The 19,905-nt window shown below is 42.7% G+C and overlaps 1 protein-coding gene across 11 annotated transcripts in view; it reads left to right on the top strand.

The window, feature by feature from the left end:
- PPP6R3 (protein phosphatase 6 regulatory subunit 3) overlaps window positions 1-19,905 on the top strand; it is a 140,182-nt gene that overhangs the window by 84,694 nt on the left and 35,583 nt on the right. For all 11 annotated transcript variants that reach the window (XM_028118069.2, XM_028118067.2, XM_028118064.2 and 8 more), the window contains 6 exons: window positions 9,224-9,353; window positions 11,426-11,578; window positions 13,576-13,725; window positions 14,799-14,863; window positions 17,602-17,717; window positions 19,554-19,639. In XM_028118069.2, the coding sequence (XP_027973870.1) occupies window positions 9,224-9,353; window positions 11,426-11,578; window positions 13,576-13,725; window positions 14,799-14,863; window positions 17,602-17,717; window positions 19,554-19,639 (700 nt within the window). The remainder of the gene's footprint in view (window positions 1-9,223; window positions 9,354-11,425; window positions 11,579-13,575; window positions 13,726-14,798; window positions 14,864-17,601; window positions 17,718-19,553; window positions 19,640-19,905) is intronic.

Here is a 19,905-nt window from a genome sequence, read left to right as displayed (position 1 = left end):
CAGTTGCACCATCTCTTCACATGGTTTGAAAGCATCTGAAATGGTGCTGTGCTGTGAGGCTTCTGTCAACTACCCTGACTTGAGAAAGGACTAAATCTGAGAAAAAAGGTACATCTTTGCAAATGGAAGAAAGAAAACACATAATTGTACAATCTAGAGCAGAGAAGATCCAACAATAAGAAAAACAATAGAAGGGAATTTTTGACCAGACGGAACTCGTCTTCAGATCAGAAAGTGATCAAATGCTATAGGCAAGATTAAATTTAAAAGGGAGGGTGGTGCTCAGATTTTAGCCTTTTCCTGATGAGATTTATGAATCCCAAGAAGAAAGGACAAATCCTAGAAGTACCTGGATAAGAAAAAATGGGAAATGGGTTAACTGCAAAGCAAATCAGATTGCCAGGCATCTCATTTGTGAAGCTAAATAAAGACGGAAAGCGGAGGGCAGGACCGTGCCCCTGGCTCACGGCTACTGACTACCAGGACGTGTGAGGGCAGAGCAGGCCTTCCCCGGCCTCTGCGGCCTCAGCGACCTCAGCGTTCCATCTGGCTTCTGTTCTCGGCGTGAAGTACCTGAAGATGGACTTGACCAGAACCCAACAGAAAATAAGTTAAAGAACTTAAAGGAGTGATATTCATAAAAGTGATGATAAATGAAATGGATAGGGTTTGAAAATTAATATGAATGTGATGGTTAAATGTTCAGAATGAATAAATGAATAATTGAATAAGTCACATGTTGGAAACAAATAATACATTTTAGATTATTTTAATAAAACTCAAGAAATAAGGAGAAAAGGGGCAAGTTAGTATATATGAGCTCTTACCTTACACCAAGGAACTGGGGTACTTTCATAGTTTCATTTTTCATCTTGGTGAAATTAAGAGTTCAGATACGTTTTCCGTAAATGCAGGACAGTAGTAGGCTAGGTAACTCCCAAATCTCCCTAGGGGACAAGGAGGGCAAAGAAAGCTGAGAGCTGTAGACGCCAGGGGAATTTGCACACACCTGTAAGCTCTTCTTGGGGAAACAGTGGTGGCAGGGCAGGGCAAGAGGCCAGAGAAAGCTTCCCTTGCAGAATGGGCCTCAGGAAACAGAGCAGCAGCCTTTGGGGGAAATGCACGAGTCCCCACCATGATCCTTCCCTAGCACCTGCTGAACGAAGTCCTTAGGCCATTAAGGAAATCCTTTAGTCATGAAGACACAGGTGAAGACCATTTGCAGTGGGAAGAAGGGACCAGAAAAAATCCTCTAGCCCATGGGAGAGGCAGGGACACGTTCTGGGCCCCAACTGTTAAGAGATCCCCTACCACTGAAGCAGGGTCAGTGAGAGCTAGGGACCTTTCAGCTGCCTAAGACAGCCTAAAGCAGAACAGTGGCGTTTCTCCCCACTGTCCCATTCCACCAGACCTCCAGTAACAGCAGCCAGCTGATAGAGGAAAGGCTGGTGTAGGGGGAGACTTTATCAGGCACAGGAGCAAGCTTACAGGGAAGAACTTTAGCTAAGAGTAAGCTAAAGAGTGACGTAGGGAAAAAGTTGACAAACCAGCCCTAACTATAAATACAGAGTAACTTGAGACACATTTGAAGTCTAACACACTGAGGGAAATCAGTCCTAGCAAACCTAGTTCAGCTGCTCACCTTAAGATTGATTTAAACCCCACACTAAAGGTCTAGAGAGTAAGAGATGTGTTCATTCCAGAAATAACATTTACATCGGTTTCTACTACCCTACACAACTTGTCCACCTTTTAGCCCAAAATTGCAAGACAAACAAGATAAAAAGAATCCCAAAAAAGCTCACGAGCACGAGTAGTCAATAGAACAAAATTTAAAAATTCTGGAACTGACAGAGAATTTAAAATAACTGAGTAAATATGTTAAAGGATTGTGGGGAAAATGGACAATATGTGAACAGGTGGGGAATTTTAGCAGAGAGAGGGAAGATCATATGGAAATGCTAGAACTAAACACCACAGCAGGAATGAAGAATGCCTATGGGCTTATTGGTGACCTTGGACCGACTCAAGGAAAGAAACAGTACAGGACATTAGAAATTAGCCACACTGAGCTATGAAGAGTTAAACCAAAAAGACTCGCTTTGTGGGCTACAAGGGTCTAGAAGTAATGACATGCCACTGGGCACAAGGATGAGTGCCCAGATCTTGCTTTCTCACACCATTCTCCAGGAAAAGGACCCAGGGCTCCTTGGAGAAATGGCCGTTTTATGACAGGGTCAAGAGGAGCCTAGAGCATCCTGTAGTACAAAAATAAGGACGTATTAAAAGTCCTACCAAACCCCACCCCTGTGAGGCAGGGGTTCTGTCAGAGAAACACAGGAGCCAGCTGAAAGAGCTTCCATTGGCCAGAGCTGATTGACACGATCAACAACAGCAGCAGCATAATAATTTGTACAATAAAATAAAGCTGTGTTGTCTTAGAACCCAAAGTACAAAATACTCATTAGCTCATACTGATACAAATAAATGGAGAAGAGACATCTCCCATGCAGAAGAATTTCAAATAGTTTGCGTAGATGCTCCCTCCTCAAGGAGGAAGAACAAACTGGCCACTCTGCAGTGCAGACCATACACGATGACTTCCTTCCAAAGAGTTCTATATGGAAAGATAACAAAAAGAGCAACTTGACAGTGACTCTGACAGACACTTCCTCAGCCAGATCAAGTGATAGCCAATGGTAAGTTGTGTTGACAGTTTGTACTCTTGTCTTGGTGTAGTGAAAATGACAGCTTACCTTGTGGTCTTCCTCTTCAGAGACCCCGTGATGAGGAAAACCTAAGACAAATTCCAGTTAAGGGACATTCCGCAAAATAATCTAACCAGTGAAGTCTGAGTAACTATCACAGCCAAGAGGAGGCTGAGGAGACATGACAACTAATATAATGTGATGTCTTAAGTGGGATTCTGAAATGAAGAAAGGACTTTAGGTAAAAACGAAGGAAATCTGAATAAAGTATGGATTTATGTATTAACATTGGTTTGTTAATTAACTAGTGTAAGATACTGATAATGGGAAGCTGGGTGTGGGTTATGTGGGAATGCTCTGTACCACCTTTGCAGTGTTTCTGTCAATAGGAAACGGTTCTACTAGAAATCAACATAGCATCTAGAGAGAAACCCAGTGAGAATACCGAAGACCGGAACAGCAGTGGCAGCCTGGCTGACATGAGTGACACTTGCAGAGCCTTCCCCCAGCCACGACCTGGTGCACAGTCCTTTCAAGTGTACATGGAACTTTTATCAGGATAAACCAGATTCTCAGCCATCAAACAAACCGTAATGAATTAAAAAAATATACACGGTATTTATTCAGACCATAATGGGCTTAAACTAGAAATCAGTGAAAAAGATTGCTGGAATATCCCCAGATATTTGGGAATGAAAGCAACACACTTTAAATAACCCCAGGGTCGAAGAGGAAATGACAAGAGAAATGAGAAAGTGTTTTGAACTGATAATGGAAACAGGGCATGTCAGGTTTTGTGGAATGTAGTGAAAGCAGTAGAGGGAAAGTTCTAGAATTAAATGTTTATTATTAGTTAAGGGAAGACAAAGTTTTGTGTCCGCGATCTAAACTCCCACCTTAAGAAATGAGTAAAGGAAGAGCAGATGAACCCAAAGTGAGCAGAAGGAAATAAATAATGAAGATAAGAGCAGAAATCAAAGAGATTGAGAAGGGAAAAATAATACAGAAAATCAGTGAGACCTAAAAGCTGCTTCTTTGAAAAAATCAATAAAATCAGTAAATCTGTAGCCAGATTAAGAAAATGTGGAAAAGATACACATTACACTTTACGGGAATAAAAGAGGGGCCGTAACTGCATTCTTACAGACATTAAAAGAATAATAAGAGAATACTGTAAACAACTTGGTAGATGATTTCAGTGGGTTAGAGGAAACGGATAGCTTCCTTAAAGGAGTAGTACTGCCAAAGCTCATTCCGGAAAGTAGTAGCTTGCATAAACAGTCTTAGACCTATCGACAAAATTTAATTCCTTTTTAAAAGCTTCAAACAGAGAAAACTCTCGGCCCAGATTGGCTTTGTTGGTGAATTCTGCCAAAGAGCTAAGGACTCTACAAGAATATGGAAGAGAGGACATTTTCCAGCTCATGTTATGAGACCATCATTACTTTGAAACTACACCAAGATATTACAGGGAAGAAAACTAACAAGATTCCACAAGAGCTTAGATGCAGAATTCCCCAAGAAAGTATTAGCAAATTAAATCCAGCAATATATTAAAAAGATAATATATCATGACGAACTGTGGTTTATCTTGGGAATGCAAGGCTCATTCATCCTTCATAAATCAGTCGTGAGAATGATCAAAATTCAGAACATTGACAACACCAAATGTAGGTGAAATTGTAGATAACAGGAACTCTTAATTTGTGGCTGGTGGGAACACAAAATGGTATGGTCACTGTAGAAGACAGTTTGACAGGTTTTCACAAAACTATTATCCAGCTCCTTGGTATTTACCAAAAGGAGTTGAAAACTGATATTCACACAAAAACCTGCACGTGGATGTTTATGGCAGTTTTATCCACACTTGTCAAAACTTGGAAGCAGCCAAGATGTCCTTCAGTAGGTGAGTAGATAAATAAACCATTTTATATCCAAACAAATACTACTCAGTGCTAAGAAGAATGAGCTGTCAAGCCTTCAAAAGACATGAAAGAACCTTAAATGTATATTACTAAGTGAAAGAAGCTAGTGCAAAGGCTACAACTGTGTGATTCCAACTATATGACTTTGAGGAAAAGGTAGAACTGTGGAGACCATGAAAAGATCAGGGGTTGCCAGTGGGGAGATGAATAGGCAGAGCACAGAGGACTTTTCGGGAAGTGAAAATAGTATGATACCATAGTGATGGATACGTGTCATTATACCTTTGTGTAAATGCCTGGAATGCACAACACCAAAAAATCAACCTTGTTAGTTAACTATAGACTTTGGGTAATGATTATGTCATGTCATTGTTCGTTCAGTAATTGAAATGGATGTGCCACTCTGGGGATGAGGAGGGGGAGTTGGTAATGGGGGAGGCAATCTCTGTACCCTCCCCTCCACTTTGCTATGAACTTAAAACTGCTCTATAAAAATAAAGTCTCAGTAAAAAATCAGTGTAACTCATGTTAACAGATTAAAGAAGAAAAATCATCCGGTCATTTCAGTAAATTCCTTTATGATAAAAACCTCTTAGTAAGTTAGTAATGGATGGGATCTTAGAAACTGATAAGGCCCCCTTTACAAAAAAATCCATAGCTGACAGCATTCTTAATGATCAGAGACTGAGATGATAACCCCTAAAATCAAGAAACATGGCAAGGACCTTTGCCATTGCCAGTCCCAGTCAGCTGCGTGCAGGAGGTCCCAGCCAGCGCAGTAAGGCAGGAGAGGAAGATAGAAAACTGAATCTGTTCGCAGAGGTCAGGATTGTCTTATAGAAAATCCTGAAGAATATACAAAAAACCCCTAGGACTAACAAGTAAATTTAGCAAAATTGTAAGCTATAATAAAGTCAGTATTCAAAAATTAGTTGTATTTCTTTAAAATAGCAACCAACAACTGGAATTTGGAATTTTTATGAAATACCATTTACTGTAGCAGAGAAAAGAAAACACTTGGACGTATATCTGTTTACAAAATGTGCAGGATTTAATGCTGAATATTGATGCCGCTCAAAATTGCTGTACTCAAAGACTACCTAAATAAATGGAGAGAGCTACTGTGTTCATGGATTAGAAAATTCAGTATTGTTGGGATGTCAGTTCTCCCCAGAACGATGTGGAGTGTCCATATAATTCCAGTCAAAATCAAAGCAGGAGTTTTTGTAGAAATTTACAAGCTAATTCTAAAACTTACGTGGAAATTCAAAGCAAGTACAGTAGCCAAAACAATTTTGAAAGAGAAAAGCAAAATTGGAGTACTGGCACTCTCTGATCTAAATCTACAGTAGTCAGGACAGTGTGGGATTAGCAGAAGGATGGACACAGAGGTCACTGGAACACAACAGTCCAGAAGCAGGCCCACATGGTATGTGATCAGTTGGTTTTTGACAGAGATGTGGAGGCAGTTCAGTGGAGAAGGGATAGCCTTTTCAACACATGGTGCTAGAACAAAAAAAGGGTGAGGGGCCTCAATATGTACCTTGTACATTATGCAAAAATTAACTCAAAATGGATCATAGGACTAAATGTAAATCCCAGAACTATAATGTTCTAGGAGAAGATCCATGGCCTGTGTTAGGCAGAGATTTCTTAGATGCATCACCAAAGCCCAATCCACAAAAGAAAAGTTGACAACTCGGGTTCCATAAAATGCTCTTTGAAAGACTCTGTTGTGGGGCTCCTGGGTGGCTCAGTCGGTTGAGCATCGGGCTCTTGATTTCAGCTCTGGTTGTGATCTCAGGGTCCTGGGATTAATGCTGGGGTCCTGGGGAGTTTGCTTGAGGGTTTCTGTCCCTCTGCCCCTCCTTCTGCTGGAACTCTCGTTCACACTCATACACACTCTCTCTAAAATAAATAAATCTTAAAAAAGGGGGGGGGCTCTATTGTGAAAATAAAAAGGCAAGCCACAGACTGTCAGAGAATATTTACAAATCATGTGTCTGAGAAAGGACTTATATCCAGGTACATAACACTCAAAACTTTAGTAACAAGAAAATGCAGTTTTTAAGATCAGAAGATTTGAGCACTTAATGAATAAATGTATTTGTATAGCAAATAAATACATGACAAATGGCCATCATTTGTCATTACTGAAATTCAAATTAAAACCACATTGAAATGCCGCTACACACCTCTTGAATGACTTGTATTTGTTTCCTGTGACTGCTGTAACAAATTCCCACAAACTGTGGCTTAAAACAGCAGAAGTTATTCTCTGACAGTGAATGCTAGAAGTCCAAGATCAAGGTGTCTGCAGTGCTACACTGCATCCACTGAGATCATCCTCAGCTTCTTCCACCTTCTGGGGGCCACCTCCCTCCATCTTTACAGCACCTCTGCTGTGTGTCTGTCTCCTCTCTTTTGAGGACATTCGGGATGTCATTTAGGGGCCATCTGGATAATCCAGGATAATCTCATCTCAAGATCCTTCATTAATTACATCTTAATTAAGGTAACATTCACAGGCTCTGGGATTAGTGTGTAGACCTCTCTCTGGTGGGGGAGTGGGCACCGTTTCCAACTACACAGTTAAGCCAAACAAACAAAGTAAGACCGTAGTCAGGGCTAGGGACAGTGGAGAACACCTGGAAGTCTCACGTGTTACTGTGGGGAATGCAAAGTCATATGACCACTTTCTAAAGATGTTTGGCAGTTCTTACAAAGTTAAATAGACATTCACTGTATTATCCAGCAATCTCTTAGATATTGTCACAAGGAAAATGTGTCCCACAAAATTGTAAGTGAATGTTATGTGTTTATGTCACCTTTATTCATAATCACACAAACTGTAAACTGCCCAAAGTGTCCTTAAACTGGTGAATGGGATAAAGAGGCTGTGGTACATCTATACAGTGGATTGTTCTTCAGCAGTAAAAAGGAATGGACTCTGATATATAAAACATTCATTATTTCTTGTGCCTTTCCAAATTTAACGTAGTCTAAATTTAACATAGTTTTACTTGGAAATATCAACATGGTTTTTGTTGTGGAATCATCGAATTCTTACATGCATTTGGAAGAGTGAAAGTGTGAGACTAGCCAGGAGATGTTGAGCAATACCAGTGATTGAGTCGCCTCCTGAGTATTACAGTTGCATCGTTGTTACAATAAATGTGGCGGTATGATGCCAGTGTAAGTCTTACTAAACACTACGGATATTGACTGTAGTACCTCAGAGCTAGTGCAGAAAATGATGCTCAGTAAGTATTTATTAAATGAAAAAATAAAGTTTATATGAATGCTTAAGGAATTTTCGTATATGGTTTTTTATGCTTTTTCACATAAGGGGGGAAATGTGGATTTTCTATAAATGTTGCTTAGAAATTGACTTACCATTTGAGAAGAAGTACCGTATCTATACCTGTTTTGTGTAAAAAAATAAATTCCAGATGAATTAAAATACTAGAAGAAAAGTGTATAGATACTCTTAGAATTATGGGCTTGTAAAGAACGTTTAAGCGTGGCTCCCTGGACAGAAACTGTAATAAAAGAAAGCTGTATTTGGCCACATCAGTTATTTACTAAAACCCCTAAACATTAAAAAACACTAGCCAAAGCAAAAGTCCTTTCCTTTCCCCTGTTCTATTCCGTTGACTTTCTGAATGCTTTTACCTGCAGCTCTGCGTTAGAAGTGGTTTACTCGTGTGGAATACTTTCAAAAATAGTCCTAATAATTGCTCTCCAGGTGTGAGCTCCGTGCCAGGCGGCATGCTCAGCCCTTTGCGTGAGCACTCCCCTCACAGTGGGCCTGGGAGAGACCGTGTAGACGCTCCCAGTGTCCGTAATAGAACCCGCAGCTGGTGAGTGAGGATCCAGGGCTGGGGCTCTCCAGCTGCATCGTCGACAACTAGTTTACCCTGACGTCCAACTGACACGCCACTCCCGGATCTGTCTTTTCACTTGAACTGCACGCCCACATTCTTAGACCCCCCTCCCCTCCTGAGGTCCTTCCTCCTCCCACTTTAAGACCCCCTTGGCCCATGTGCTCTTATTAAGGCCCATTGAGATTGGGCATCTCATTCCACTCATCATCACTTTCCCATCAGGAGTAGATGATAGTGAGTATAGATTGAGCTTTATGTGGAAGAGTGATTTACGCTTTTTAAGTAGGAAACAATGTTGGTTACCCAAGGAAAACCATGTGGAGCAGATACAGGCCTGTTGATTATCAACATCCCAGATGACACACAGTATCGTATGCCCTATAATTTAGGGATCTGATCTCCTTTTGCTTTCCAAATTTCCTGGTAGAGACCTGCTATTAGTATCATAGGTAAAAGAGCTTACAAGGTTTGGGAGAATGGGAAGAAATCACATGTAATTTCTCCCCTGACAGTTTAGGCCTGTGGATTTCGGGTCATGTTGCTGCTGCCCAGCAAGCTTGTATTAACAACACCCCCTTCCTATCTCTCCAGAAACGTTTATATAATCATATTTATATAGCTATTATGTATCTACCTACATGCTGATAGGGAGCACCTTGAGTTGTTTTGAAATTATAATAAAATTAACTTGCTTTGTTTCAAGATTTGAAGGCCATATAGAGATCTGCCCACCAGGCATGAGTCATTCGGCTTGTTCGGTCAACAAGAGTGTTTTAGAAGCTATCCGAGGAAGACTTGGATCTTTCCATGAACTCCTGCTTGAGCCACCCAAGGTAGGGCAGCTACTTTAAGCATGGCCGGGTCATGGCTGGCCAGATCAATAATTTGGTTCAAACAGTTGTTAGAAAGTATATGAACCTTGTGGGTAATAGAACTGCCTGTGACCAGCATGTACAAACCAGCCCTTCCAGTTGTTTTTATTGCTTTTGAGCTAGTTTTTATTTGGGTTTTGTCTCTGTGTAGTGTCCACATTGATGAATGGGGTAGAATTAAAAGAAAGCAAAATATTTATCTATTTAGGAAACTCAGCTTTTTGTTCTTTCTATAAATTCTGGGTACTTCTATGCCAATAAAGTGTGTTGTTTTCACTTTTGAGCTAAAGCTGATCTTTTAGGAACTGATCTTTGACACTGAGTTGCCTTCTTCAGAGTTGGAGGGGTGTATCAGTCTGATGGGCAGATATCTTATTAAAGGACTGGTCGGCTGAGTGTAATTTGGAGTGCTAGTGTTTCTGCTGGGAGCATCCACGTGCTAATCCACAGTGACTTTAATCAGGGAGTCTGCCGAGAGCATGACAGGCCCTGCGACAGAAAGCTGTCCACAGGCCCTAAGTGCTGTTCTGCCGCTGCTTCCCAGCGCCTGAGGGTGGTGCAGAGATTGAGATCAGGGGAAGGAGCCCTTCCTCGTAGAATCTCTGTGGAAGACTCGGGTCTGTGAGAGGTCCCCTGCCAGCACGACTCCTTACACTTCCCCTTGCCCTGTGTCATCACAAGCAGTGGCCTGTTTAGTGCAGGTCTCTGCGGCATCTACTGTGAAGGGTATTGGGAATTTTAAGATCCTAGTTTCTCCCTTCTACGTTAGATGCTTTTTATGTATTTTAGCGTTTGTGGAGGGGGAACACAGAATCATTTATGTCCATGATGCAGGGAGTCGAGTTTAGCTTCCACATGATCTCTTCAGACGGCTGATGCTACCAGTAGCAGGCAGGGGCCCTGTGTGTGTCATGCTGCCTTGTCTGTGTTCAGCCAGTGCTGGATGCGGGCTGGAGTGTTTGGCGTTTGCTCTCGGAGACAGTGGCTCTGCTGGTGTTTAATGGTTTTGGTAAGTGGCATCCTTCGTGGCAGCCATGAGAAGAATGGGAGAGCAGGGAAAGAAAAAGAAAGGACTTATTTAGGAGAAGTGGGAGTTGGAGGCGGGAGAGAAGGGGCTGTGTGAGGGGGCGCTCCAGCCTGTGTCTTGTTGGCTTGCCTGTCTTCTTTCTAGGTGGACAAGAGGCAGCATCTAGTGTAGATTCTCACACTGTATTCTTGGTCCTGATTCAGAAGCAGGGCAGTTTCTCATTTGGGCTTCCTCTCTTTTACTGCTAGGAGTCCGTGAGTTTAGTTTGTATGTGGTTTTACTGTGTGATGTGGTGTATGAGTAGATTCCTGAAGCTTTTTAACATGTCTGTTCATTGGAGCTGCCTTGCATGGAGTTTAAGTGTGAGTCTTCCGTTGCGTTAAGCCTTGAGAGGAGCAGGCGGGGGAGTCAGGAAAGGGCAGCCTCGCTGCTGGGTTAGAATTCACCACCCTTTCCTGTCAAACCTGTGAAATTCTCAAGTGTCCTGTGTCTGTCTTCTGTGACCAAAGTATAGAGACTCCCTTTTATGGGCAGTAACAGGTTTGAAGTTGATCCTGTTTCAGGGCTGTGATCCAGAAGCAACTTCGGAGTTTGCATTTTTCTCACAGATTTTCAAAGATTGAGGACTGCGTTCCCAAACCACTTGTAACTTTTCTTAGTTTCAGGATTTCTGGTCGGGTTTGGAATATTGCACTTTTTCCCGCCCACAAACTTCTACAGCATTCTGCTTTCTTCCTCTGGCAGTTTGGAATGTTGAAGGAGGGGGATATCTGATCTCCTATGGAATTTCTAGTCCAGGGGAGTTACTTGATTTCTTCCCCTCTAGGATATTTTATCATATCTTGAAGATCTCAAAAGCAGCTTTGGATTTTCCTTCAGATGTGGAACTCAGGCCACATGATTTGCAGGGTTAGTTTACCTAGGGTTACGTTATTAGTACACACCCCTCCCCCCCTTTTGTTTGTTTATTGAACTGGACGTAATTGGAAAGCTTTTTCTTCCTCAGAAAAGTGTGATGAAGACTACGTGGGGTGTGCTGGACCCTCCGGTGGGCAATACCCGATTGAATGTCATCAGGTTGATATCCAGCCTCCTTCAGACAAACACCAGCAGTATCAATGAGGACCTCATGGAGCTGAATAGCATTGGGGTCATATTGGTAAGATTTCCCCCAAAAGGTCATTTAATTTGCCCATGATGTTCTATGGATATACAACTCAAGTTAAAACCTCACAAATTTACAGTATGTGTCAGTGACTCTTCTTGTTCTGAGCATAAATGGTCTTTTATACAGTTCTCGTCTTGAGTTTATTGTGAATTTCTAATGCTTTTAAGTTTTCAGTATTTGTTACTGCTGTGTGTAAAGAAGTATAGTAGAAATTTCCGAGATGATTAAGACCTAGACTTCTCCCTCAAGAAGCTCAGTCTGGCACAGATGTTGAGTATAGTCTTCTTCCCCAGGGGATTGTGTTAGCAAGAAATGACTGCTGGTTACAGCATCATTTTCTTGTCCTAATTAGCAAAGGGACAAGTGTTTATTATCTTTGTACAGACATAGATATGTATAATATATCTGTATGTGGTCTTTTGATTTGAGTCCAGATTCTTCCTTGATACACACAGCTATTAGTCTGCTTGTTAGTGGAGGCAAAAACAGCTCAGGAATTATCTGGACTTCCCTGACCCTTTAAGTTTCCCAGTTCCTAGGTTTGTGCTTAGAATCCACAGGCCCAGCTCTGGTACCCATGCTTGCTTTGCCTGTCTTGCCACCCGATAGCACAGAAGGTGCGAGGGCTAACACTTAGCAGGTGTCATAAGACATCTGGTCAGAGCATACATTTGGGGGAGTTTGGGCTGTTTGCACACTACACGAAAGGCATGGTAATGTGCACTTCATATACATTTCTTGTGTGATACTGGGTGTAGATGCCTGTGTGAGAGAGGATCTGTTTTGCAGATTGTGCCCAGAGAGGGGACATACTCTTTGTGCCCCAAGGGGGGGGACATATTCTGTGACTAATAAGTGGTGGAGCCAAAATTTGAATTCACATTCAGTTTCAAACCAGTGCTTGCTTTATCAACCATACCGTTATGCCACCTGGTGTCATTAGATACTTTTAGTTAGATTTCAGCTTTGGGTTAAATGATGGCAGTATAGGGATAGAGAACAGGAACATGTTGGAACGAGATGAAACATTACAGAACCACAGTCTCTTTGGTGAACTTAACTGTTGCCCTCTGGGGACATAGTTTTTGCCCTACCCTCTGGTGTATTCAAGGCATATAACTTTGTACTTCTGTCCCTGAAGTCATTGATTACTAGCCTCTAATCTTACTGATAGTAAATATGCAACTATTGTTAATTCATTCCATTGTTAATCTTTAGAACTCCTTTTGAGTGACAACAAATTTGACAAAACTCCTAAATGGGTCATTTAATCATTTCTTTTTGATTTTGAGTTTAGATAACCAGGCTCAAAGAATGTCCTGAACATATATTTGGTGCATTTTGTGCCTTTAGGAATTGTCTTTCCTTTTTGTGATACTGTCAACTTTTTGAGCAATCTAGAAGAACCGTGTACTTTGAGGAGGTCCACATGTCACCGCTTCTCAGACCTGTCTTCTTTTGCTCCATTCACTGATAGTTCCATGAGTTTCAGATGCCTGAGTGGTTATAACTGCGTGCTTTCTCACACTCAGGGTGTGCGTACCTTGAGATTGGAGACTGTCTTTCTGTCTCTGTCTCCTCCCATATTGCACCAACACCATATGCCCTGCACAAAAGCCATCAGTAAATGTTTGTTGAGTCAAAATAAAACTCTCAAAGATTCCTTCGAAAAGTATTGGAAGTTAACTAAACTGAATACCTGTTATTAGTTGCCTGGAAAACATAGTCTTCCCGTGTTCATTGTTGTTTTCTACTAGGTTCCATGCAAATGCTGGCATGTTGAATGAGCAGATACCATGTATTTAGTCTGTGTAGTGGCATTTCAAACCCCCTTTGAAGTAAACTTGAGTTCCTTTTGATTAGTCCTCTTGGACTAAGAACATACCATTTTTATTTTATTAAATCACTCTTCGGGAAATGTATTAGAGTAGTGGCTTTAAACATTGAGGTAACTGAATAAAAGAAAGCATTGTTTTTCTTTTTTGTAGGACATGTTCTTCAAATATACGTGGAATAACTTTTTACATACACAGGTGGAAATTTGTATTGCACTGATCCTTGCAAGTCCTTTTGAAAATACAGAAAATAGCACAATTACTGATCAAGACTCCACTGGTGACAATTTGTTACTGAAACATGTAAGCTTACTGGGGTCTCTCTGCCGCTCCTGGTTATAGCATTTTCCCACTTCAGTGTGAAGTGAATTGGAATTTAAGGGCGGGAGTTAAATCTCAAGAGTCCAGGTATTTAACTCTTGTGTTCGTCACACTGTTAGCTGGTGATTCTATAAATCGTATCCTGGGCAAATAACCATTAGATGAACTTTTAAGAAAAAAGTCTAAGTGGCCTCCTTATTTGCTAAAAACAATCAAGTTGAAGACTTAGAAATCTTTTGGAGATTAAAAGAACCATAAAAATTTAAAGTTTGCAGAAAGTGTTTGAACAGTTGCTTGGTGTGCCAGTTTTAATTTGTGGGCCAAACACGGGACAGAAGGGTGGCAGAAGTGGGCTCTGTGCCATGTTGTGTGAACCTCTTCTGTGGGTCTGTTTCCTTTTGTTAAATATGAGGTGGCACTAAGTCAGTCTTCACACTTCCTCTTGCTCGGAAGTTCTGTGGTGTATGAAATTTCGTAGCTCACACTGGCTTCCTGCCAAACCTGGGAGACGGGAGAGGCTAGCCACCTGGAGTAACAAGTAGGAGGGAAAATCAGCTGACGCCGCGCGCATCCCGACAGCATCATGCGCGACACTGGTTTTCAGTCGGAGCACAGTAATGGCCGTGCGTGCGGCAAGTCCGCTCACGTTTCCGAAGTACAAGTATTGCTGCGGGTTCTCAGGTAGGGTTTTGCCAGGGCCTTATCTTCTTGATTCCTTTTAAATTTTGGTCAGGCTCTGTATTTCTGAGCTCATGACTAAAAAAACCTGGCTTTGCTTTAGGTCAGCTACTCCCCAGAAGCGGTGCTTGAAATGTTGCTTCCCAATAGCTACACTGCTGAAGGCGTGGATCCGGTCTTGAATCCCTGTAGTGTTCTGAGGGTCTTGAGTAAATTTATTATCACATTGCATAGGATATAGCCAGTAATTCACAGCTAGATTTAGCTTGCTGGTTAATACATAGCACTGTTCTATTTGAATAGAGTCTGTTTCACTTTAAAATATTGACACTTTGACATTTATATACATGTTAACTAGAATATTCCTTTTTATTCAGCTTTTTCAAAAGTGTCAGCTAATAGAACGGATACTGGATGCCTGGGAAATGAATGAGAAGAAACAGTAAGTAAATTGTTTTCCTATAGAAATTCAATGTGATTTTTAATTTGAAGAAAAGATCTGCCTTGCCTTAGAGAACAATGAAAATAATTATGTGGTACCAGGCCACTTTATATTTATAAATGTTTCTCTCAGGACTTCTGGATTATTTATCATAGCAGATCTTTTTCTAACAATTTATTTTTAGAGTGCCCTGTGTTTCTACCTCTCTTGAGGGGAATCCAGGGGCTGGCTGCCTTTGAAACTTCCTGGTCCTGTTTGAATAGCTGTTTTTCTGGCAGGAATGCGGAGACTAAAAAAGTCAAGTCCTCCCTGATGATGCTTTAACTTAACAGGTTCATCCTGCTTACCGCATGGACTCACTGTAGAGAGAGTCCCTTCGTGTGTGGGAGGGGATGATGTGGGGGGGTTAGCCTGGTGTTTTTTGTTTAGAAAATTTCCGTTAGCTGATTGGCAAGATTATTTGAAGTATTGACACGTGTAAGTAGCTTTGCCACACGAATTTTTTTTCTCTCCCGTGCCTTGGGGGCTTTTATACCATCCCATAGATTCTGAGGCAGGTGGCATAGGGTGTGTTTGGGAAACACTCTCAGGGCACGCTTCTTGTGTTTGTTTTTTAAGTCAGGTTTATTGAGGTATAATTCTCATAAGGTGAAAGTTCATCCTTTTTTGGTGTACATGTCTAGGAACTCTGATGAATGCGTGCAGTTGTGTAAGCACTGTGGTCAGGCACGAGAGCATTTCATCAGCCCAAAAAGTTGTCTCGTGTGCCTTCATAATTGAGCCTGTGCCAGGAGTTTTCTTGCTTTGTGTATCTGTTCAGACTTCTCTTGTCTTCCTGGAAGAGCTAGGAACTGAAGGAAGGTGTCAGCTGTATTCTGTAAGGTTTGGTTTTTTAAAAGTGCCTACCAGCACTGATAGGGCTCTGACTTGACTCTGTGGGAAATACGCTTTAGTTTGAGTGTAGGAGGAGGCTCATCTCAGTAGACCTCAGGTACATTCTTCCAAATGGAGCTCCTTTGGGGGATGCTGTGTGTGGCCAGATCCACATCTCTGGTTTTGTGTCTGACCCCATGTTAGCCACTTGGTGCCCTCCTGACCTCCCTTGCTCTCTGCCTCCTCATCAGTAGTGCTGAGGTGTCCCGTGCGCTCTGTTTCCCCTCAGCTCCATCCGCCGGAGGCTTGACTATTAATAGTCCCCCAATTTGGGGGGGCAGTCCTGAAAGAGTTTTTCTAATGTTTCCTTGTCCCAGAAGCCTAAAGCATGTTGAGGGCCTTGGGGCAAAATACTGGCAGGTGGGCATTTATTTTCACTTGTGGGAGCACGACACGGCATCTGACTGAGAAGTTGCCTGCGAGAAACCCCGGGGTCTTGGGATCTTCTTGTGAAACCAAAAGAGGCTCTTAGCAACTCAGTTGAGATCAGCTCTGTGCCTCTGACCCTTAGCTGTCCCCAGACCTTCTAAGATTCTTAGCAGATATTCTGTTTTTCAGGCAAGCCCTTAAGCATAGTACGGCTTTTTTAGCAGCTCCTGAAAGAGTCTCCCTTTAAACAAAAATCTGTTCAGTTTGTTCCCTCCTATCTGCGAGCAAAGTCTTTTGTGTCATAGAATTTCAAGTCCTGACACTTTATAAATAGGCAGAGAAATCACAGCAATGTGAAAAGTTTATCTAAATAGGTGGATTTGGGGGGCACTTGGGTGGCGCAGTTTGTTGAGCATCCGACGCTTGGTTTCAGCTCAGATTGTGATCTCGGGGTCGTGGGATCGAGCCCTCTGTCAGGCTGCACAGTTGGTGCGGAGTCTGCTTGGGACTCTCTTCTCTCCCTCTGCCCCCCCCCAAATAAATAACTAAATCTTTAAAAAATAATAATACAAATGGGTGGACTTGGGGCACTTGAGTGGCTCAGTCAGTTAGTGGTTTCAGCTCAGGTCATGATCTCAGGGTTGTGAAATCAGGTCTCCGTGCTAGGTATGGAACCTGTTTGAGATCCTCTCTCTCCCCCTCTGCTCCTCTGCCCCCAGTGAGTGAGTGAGTGAGTGAGTGATAGGTAGATAGATGGATTTAGTAAAGATGGGTCCTGCTTAGGAGGGGTGGACCCTAAGTGGAGGAAAGGGGCATTGCTGGCCGAAGACCAGCTGACTACCCGTCACCTTGGACAAATCCTCAAAATCAGCCACTATTTTAACTTGAGAAATGCCACTGGTAGGCGATTATGTCTGTTGATTGAACTGAGATTATGAAGATTTGATGTCTTTTAGCGAAATTCTCACCTTACGTTCCTATAGTCTTTTTAAAGTCTGAAAAAATAGTTTTCATAAAAAGATACAGAGTAAGGTCACAGAAACATTAGGTATCAGTGAATGTTTGGGCTTTTTTTTTTTTTAAGGTAATATATAATTGAAGATTAATGATGGGTTTGTATATGGAATAAACCTTGGGGGGGCGCCTGGGTGGCTCAGTCGTTAGGCGTTTGCCTTCGGCTCGACCTGATCCCAGGGTCCTGGGAGGGAAAAAAAAAAAAAAACTTGCCGAGCGTGGCCACCATGTGATCCTTGAGCAGACCATTTCTGCTGCTCCCACCCCTGCCTGACCTGGTGACTCTGGCACCTCCTTTTCTGTCCATTCTCGTCTTTAGGGCCTCAGTTTTTAGAATGATTGCTCCAGCCCACTGTAGTTGCTAAGCTGCTTCATCATTCCATGCGGTCAGGAGTCTGAGTCTTTGTCCTCTCCCCCATCAGGGCCGAGGGAGGCCGACGGCACGGCTACATGGGGCACCTGACAAGGATAGCCAACTGCGTCGTGCACAGCACGGACAAGGGCCCCAACAGCGCGCTGGTGCAGCGGCTTGTCAAAGGTAAGTGCTTGGTGACAGTTCAGTGATACTTTTGTTGGATTGGAGAAAGGATTTAAGGGTAAAGTGGAAATAATTGTAGCGTTTTTAATAGCAGTCTTTGGAGTTTCTTTATACTTCGCAAATTATCTGCAGATTTGAATGAAGTTCTTGAGAATGTGTTTAAACAATGTAGTTTTTTGCTGTATGTCGCATGTCTGCTGTCCTTTTAGTGAGTATTGGCAGGCTTGGCTGAGTTACCCGCTTTCACTCTTGAGGAGCCTGCTCAGTGCGCTGCTCCGGTGGGCATGGGGTCCCCACGGCCTAACTCTTGAGTCACTTGAGCTATGATCAGATGCTTGCTTTTTATTTTCTTGTGAAAGCCCTTACGTAGCCTGTGGATTGAGTTGCTGGGATATTAAAACATTGATCTGCATGTTTACCCTCTCTCTCTTACTGAGACGAGGGGTGGTGGACCCTAAAGGACGCTTTCCGTGCCAGCATTTGAATGGAATCAGCCTGAGGTTCCCGGGAAGAAACCACAGATGCCTCTTACACTGGTGCCCAGGCTGTGAGTCTGCCTCTAAGCCTAGAGCCCTAAGAGCTCTGTGGACTCTGGGGTTGGGACCAGTCCTGTGACTTACTCTGAATGTGAAAATCTTTATCCCCTGTGGTACCGAACTCGTCCAGGCTCAACTTGCTAAAACTAGACATCGTTTCCAGGTCTATCCTCCTCTTTGTCTTTAAAGTATGTCTGTGTGTTGGAGAGGCTGTTGCCTCTCGAGCACGCACCAAAAGAGCCGCTCCAGGTGAGGGGGCAGTTGGGGCTTGCCGTGCTGTAATTTTGCTTCTTGAGAGACGTACAAGCCAGACCATCACAGCTGATGTTCTTACCAAGGAGAAGTGGTCACGTGCATGATCACATTCTTTAGATCAGCCTTTGTTGTCCCGAAGTCGCTCACCAGGTGGTGTGGGGGACACACAACCGCCGTTGTCGGAAGACAGCTCTCGTAAGGCCTCCAAGATTATAGCCAGAGTTCCTTTCTCTCAGAAAAAGTCTTTGTGTATCCTTTTTTTTTTTTTTTTAAACTTCTCTAGAGGGGCTCCTGGGTGGCTCAGTCCGTTAAGCATCTGCCTTAGGCTCAGGTCATGATCTCAGAGTCTTGGGATCAAGCCCCACGTCGGGCTCCCTGTTCTCTGCTTCTCCCTCTGCCCCTTCCCCCCCGCTTATGCACGCTTGCTCTCTCTCACTCTGTCAAATTAATAAAATCTTTAAAAATAAATAAATTTCTGCAGTAGGTAGAATTTCACTATTGCATATGTATCTCCATGTTGGCCTCTGGGCACAGACGTTTAGAAAACAGCCAGACTGGGTTCCATGGAGCATTCGCTGGCCACATGCCAGTCACAGTATCTGACGAGTGTGCAGATGCTTTCGTTGGCAGCATTTCCCAAACTTGAATGGTCATGGAAAAAGACAGCTTTTCCTCCCACCTTTAGACCTGCTAATTCCTCAGAAGTTTGTTGGAAACACATTTTCCAGGTTCAGTTTTTACCAAAAGATTTTTAAAAGCTTGTTAAATTCACAGAGCTGCTTAACACCCTTCTTATCAAGCATGGGCCATTTTGGGGGTGGTTCTGGTTCCTGAAATTCCTGGGGTTTAGGCTACAAGGCTTTATAAACTCTGTTTCTCCAAGAGTCAGGTGCTCAGATGATGGGACATGTTTGCCTTTGATGGACTGAGTGGGTGGCACTCTCTTGTATATCCTGTTTTTTTTGTTGTTTTGTTTTGTTTTTTTAATGTGTCTGTGTGGAGGTCACTAGAGTGACAATGCTTTTTTCTCTTTCCCCCTCTGCAGACCTTCCAGATGCAGTCAGGGAGCGATGGGAGGCGTTCTGCACAAGCTCCTTGGGAGAAACTAACAAGAGGAACACGGTAGATCTAGTAGGTTTTACCAGGTCACATTTCTGTGACCCCAGTGCTCTCAGCCTTTGCCTGCTTATTCAGAGATGCAAGATCTTTCGTTTGTCTCGGTAATTTGGGGCCAAGAATAAGTTTATGTTTCTTTACCAGGAAGAGAGGTCAGTGTTCACCATATTCTTGATAACTTGTCTAGTCAGCTCCTAATTCCTGCCTGGGATGACCAGAGGGTACAGAGAGGCCACTGATCTCTACACTCCCCGCCCCCCCCCTTTCCTCAGTGCCCTGTT

Source organism: Eumetopias jubatus, unplaced genomic scaffold, assembly GCF_037043125.1.
Source record: "Eumetopias jubatus isolate StellerSeaLion01/CBP00866 unplaced genomic scaffold, mEumJub1_p1.0 scaffold_13, whole genome shotgun sequence".
NCBI lineage: Eukaryota > Metazoa > Chordata > Mammalia > Carnivora > Otariidae > Eumetopias > Eumetopias jubatus.
This window is presented reverse-complemented; position numbering and strand designations above follow the sequence as displayed.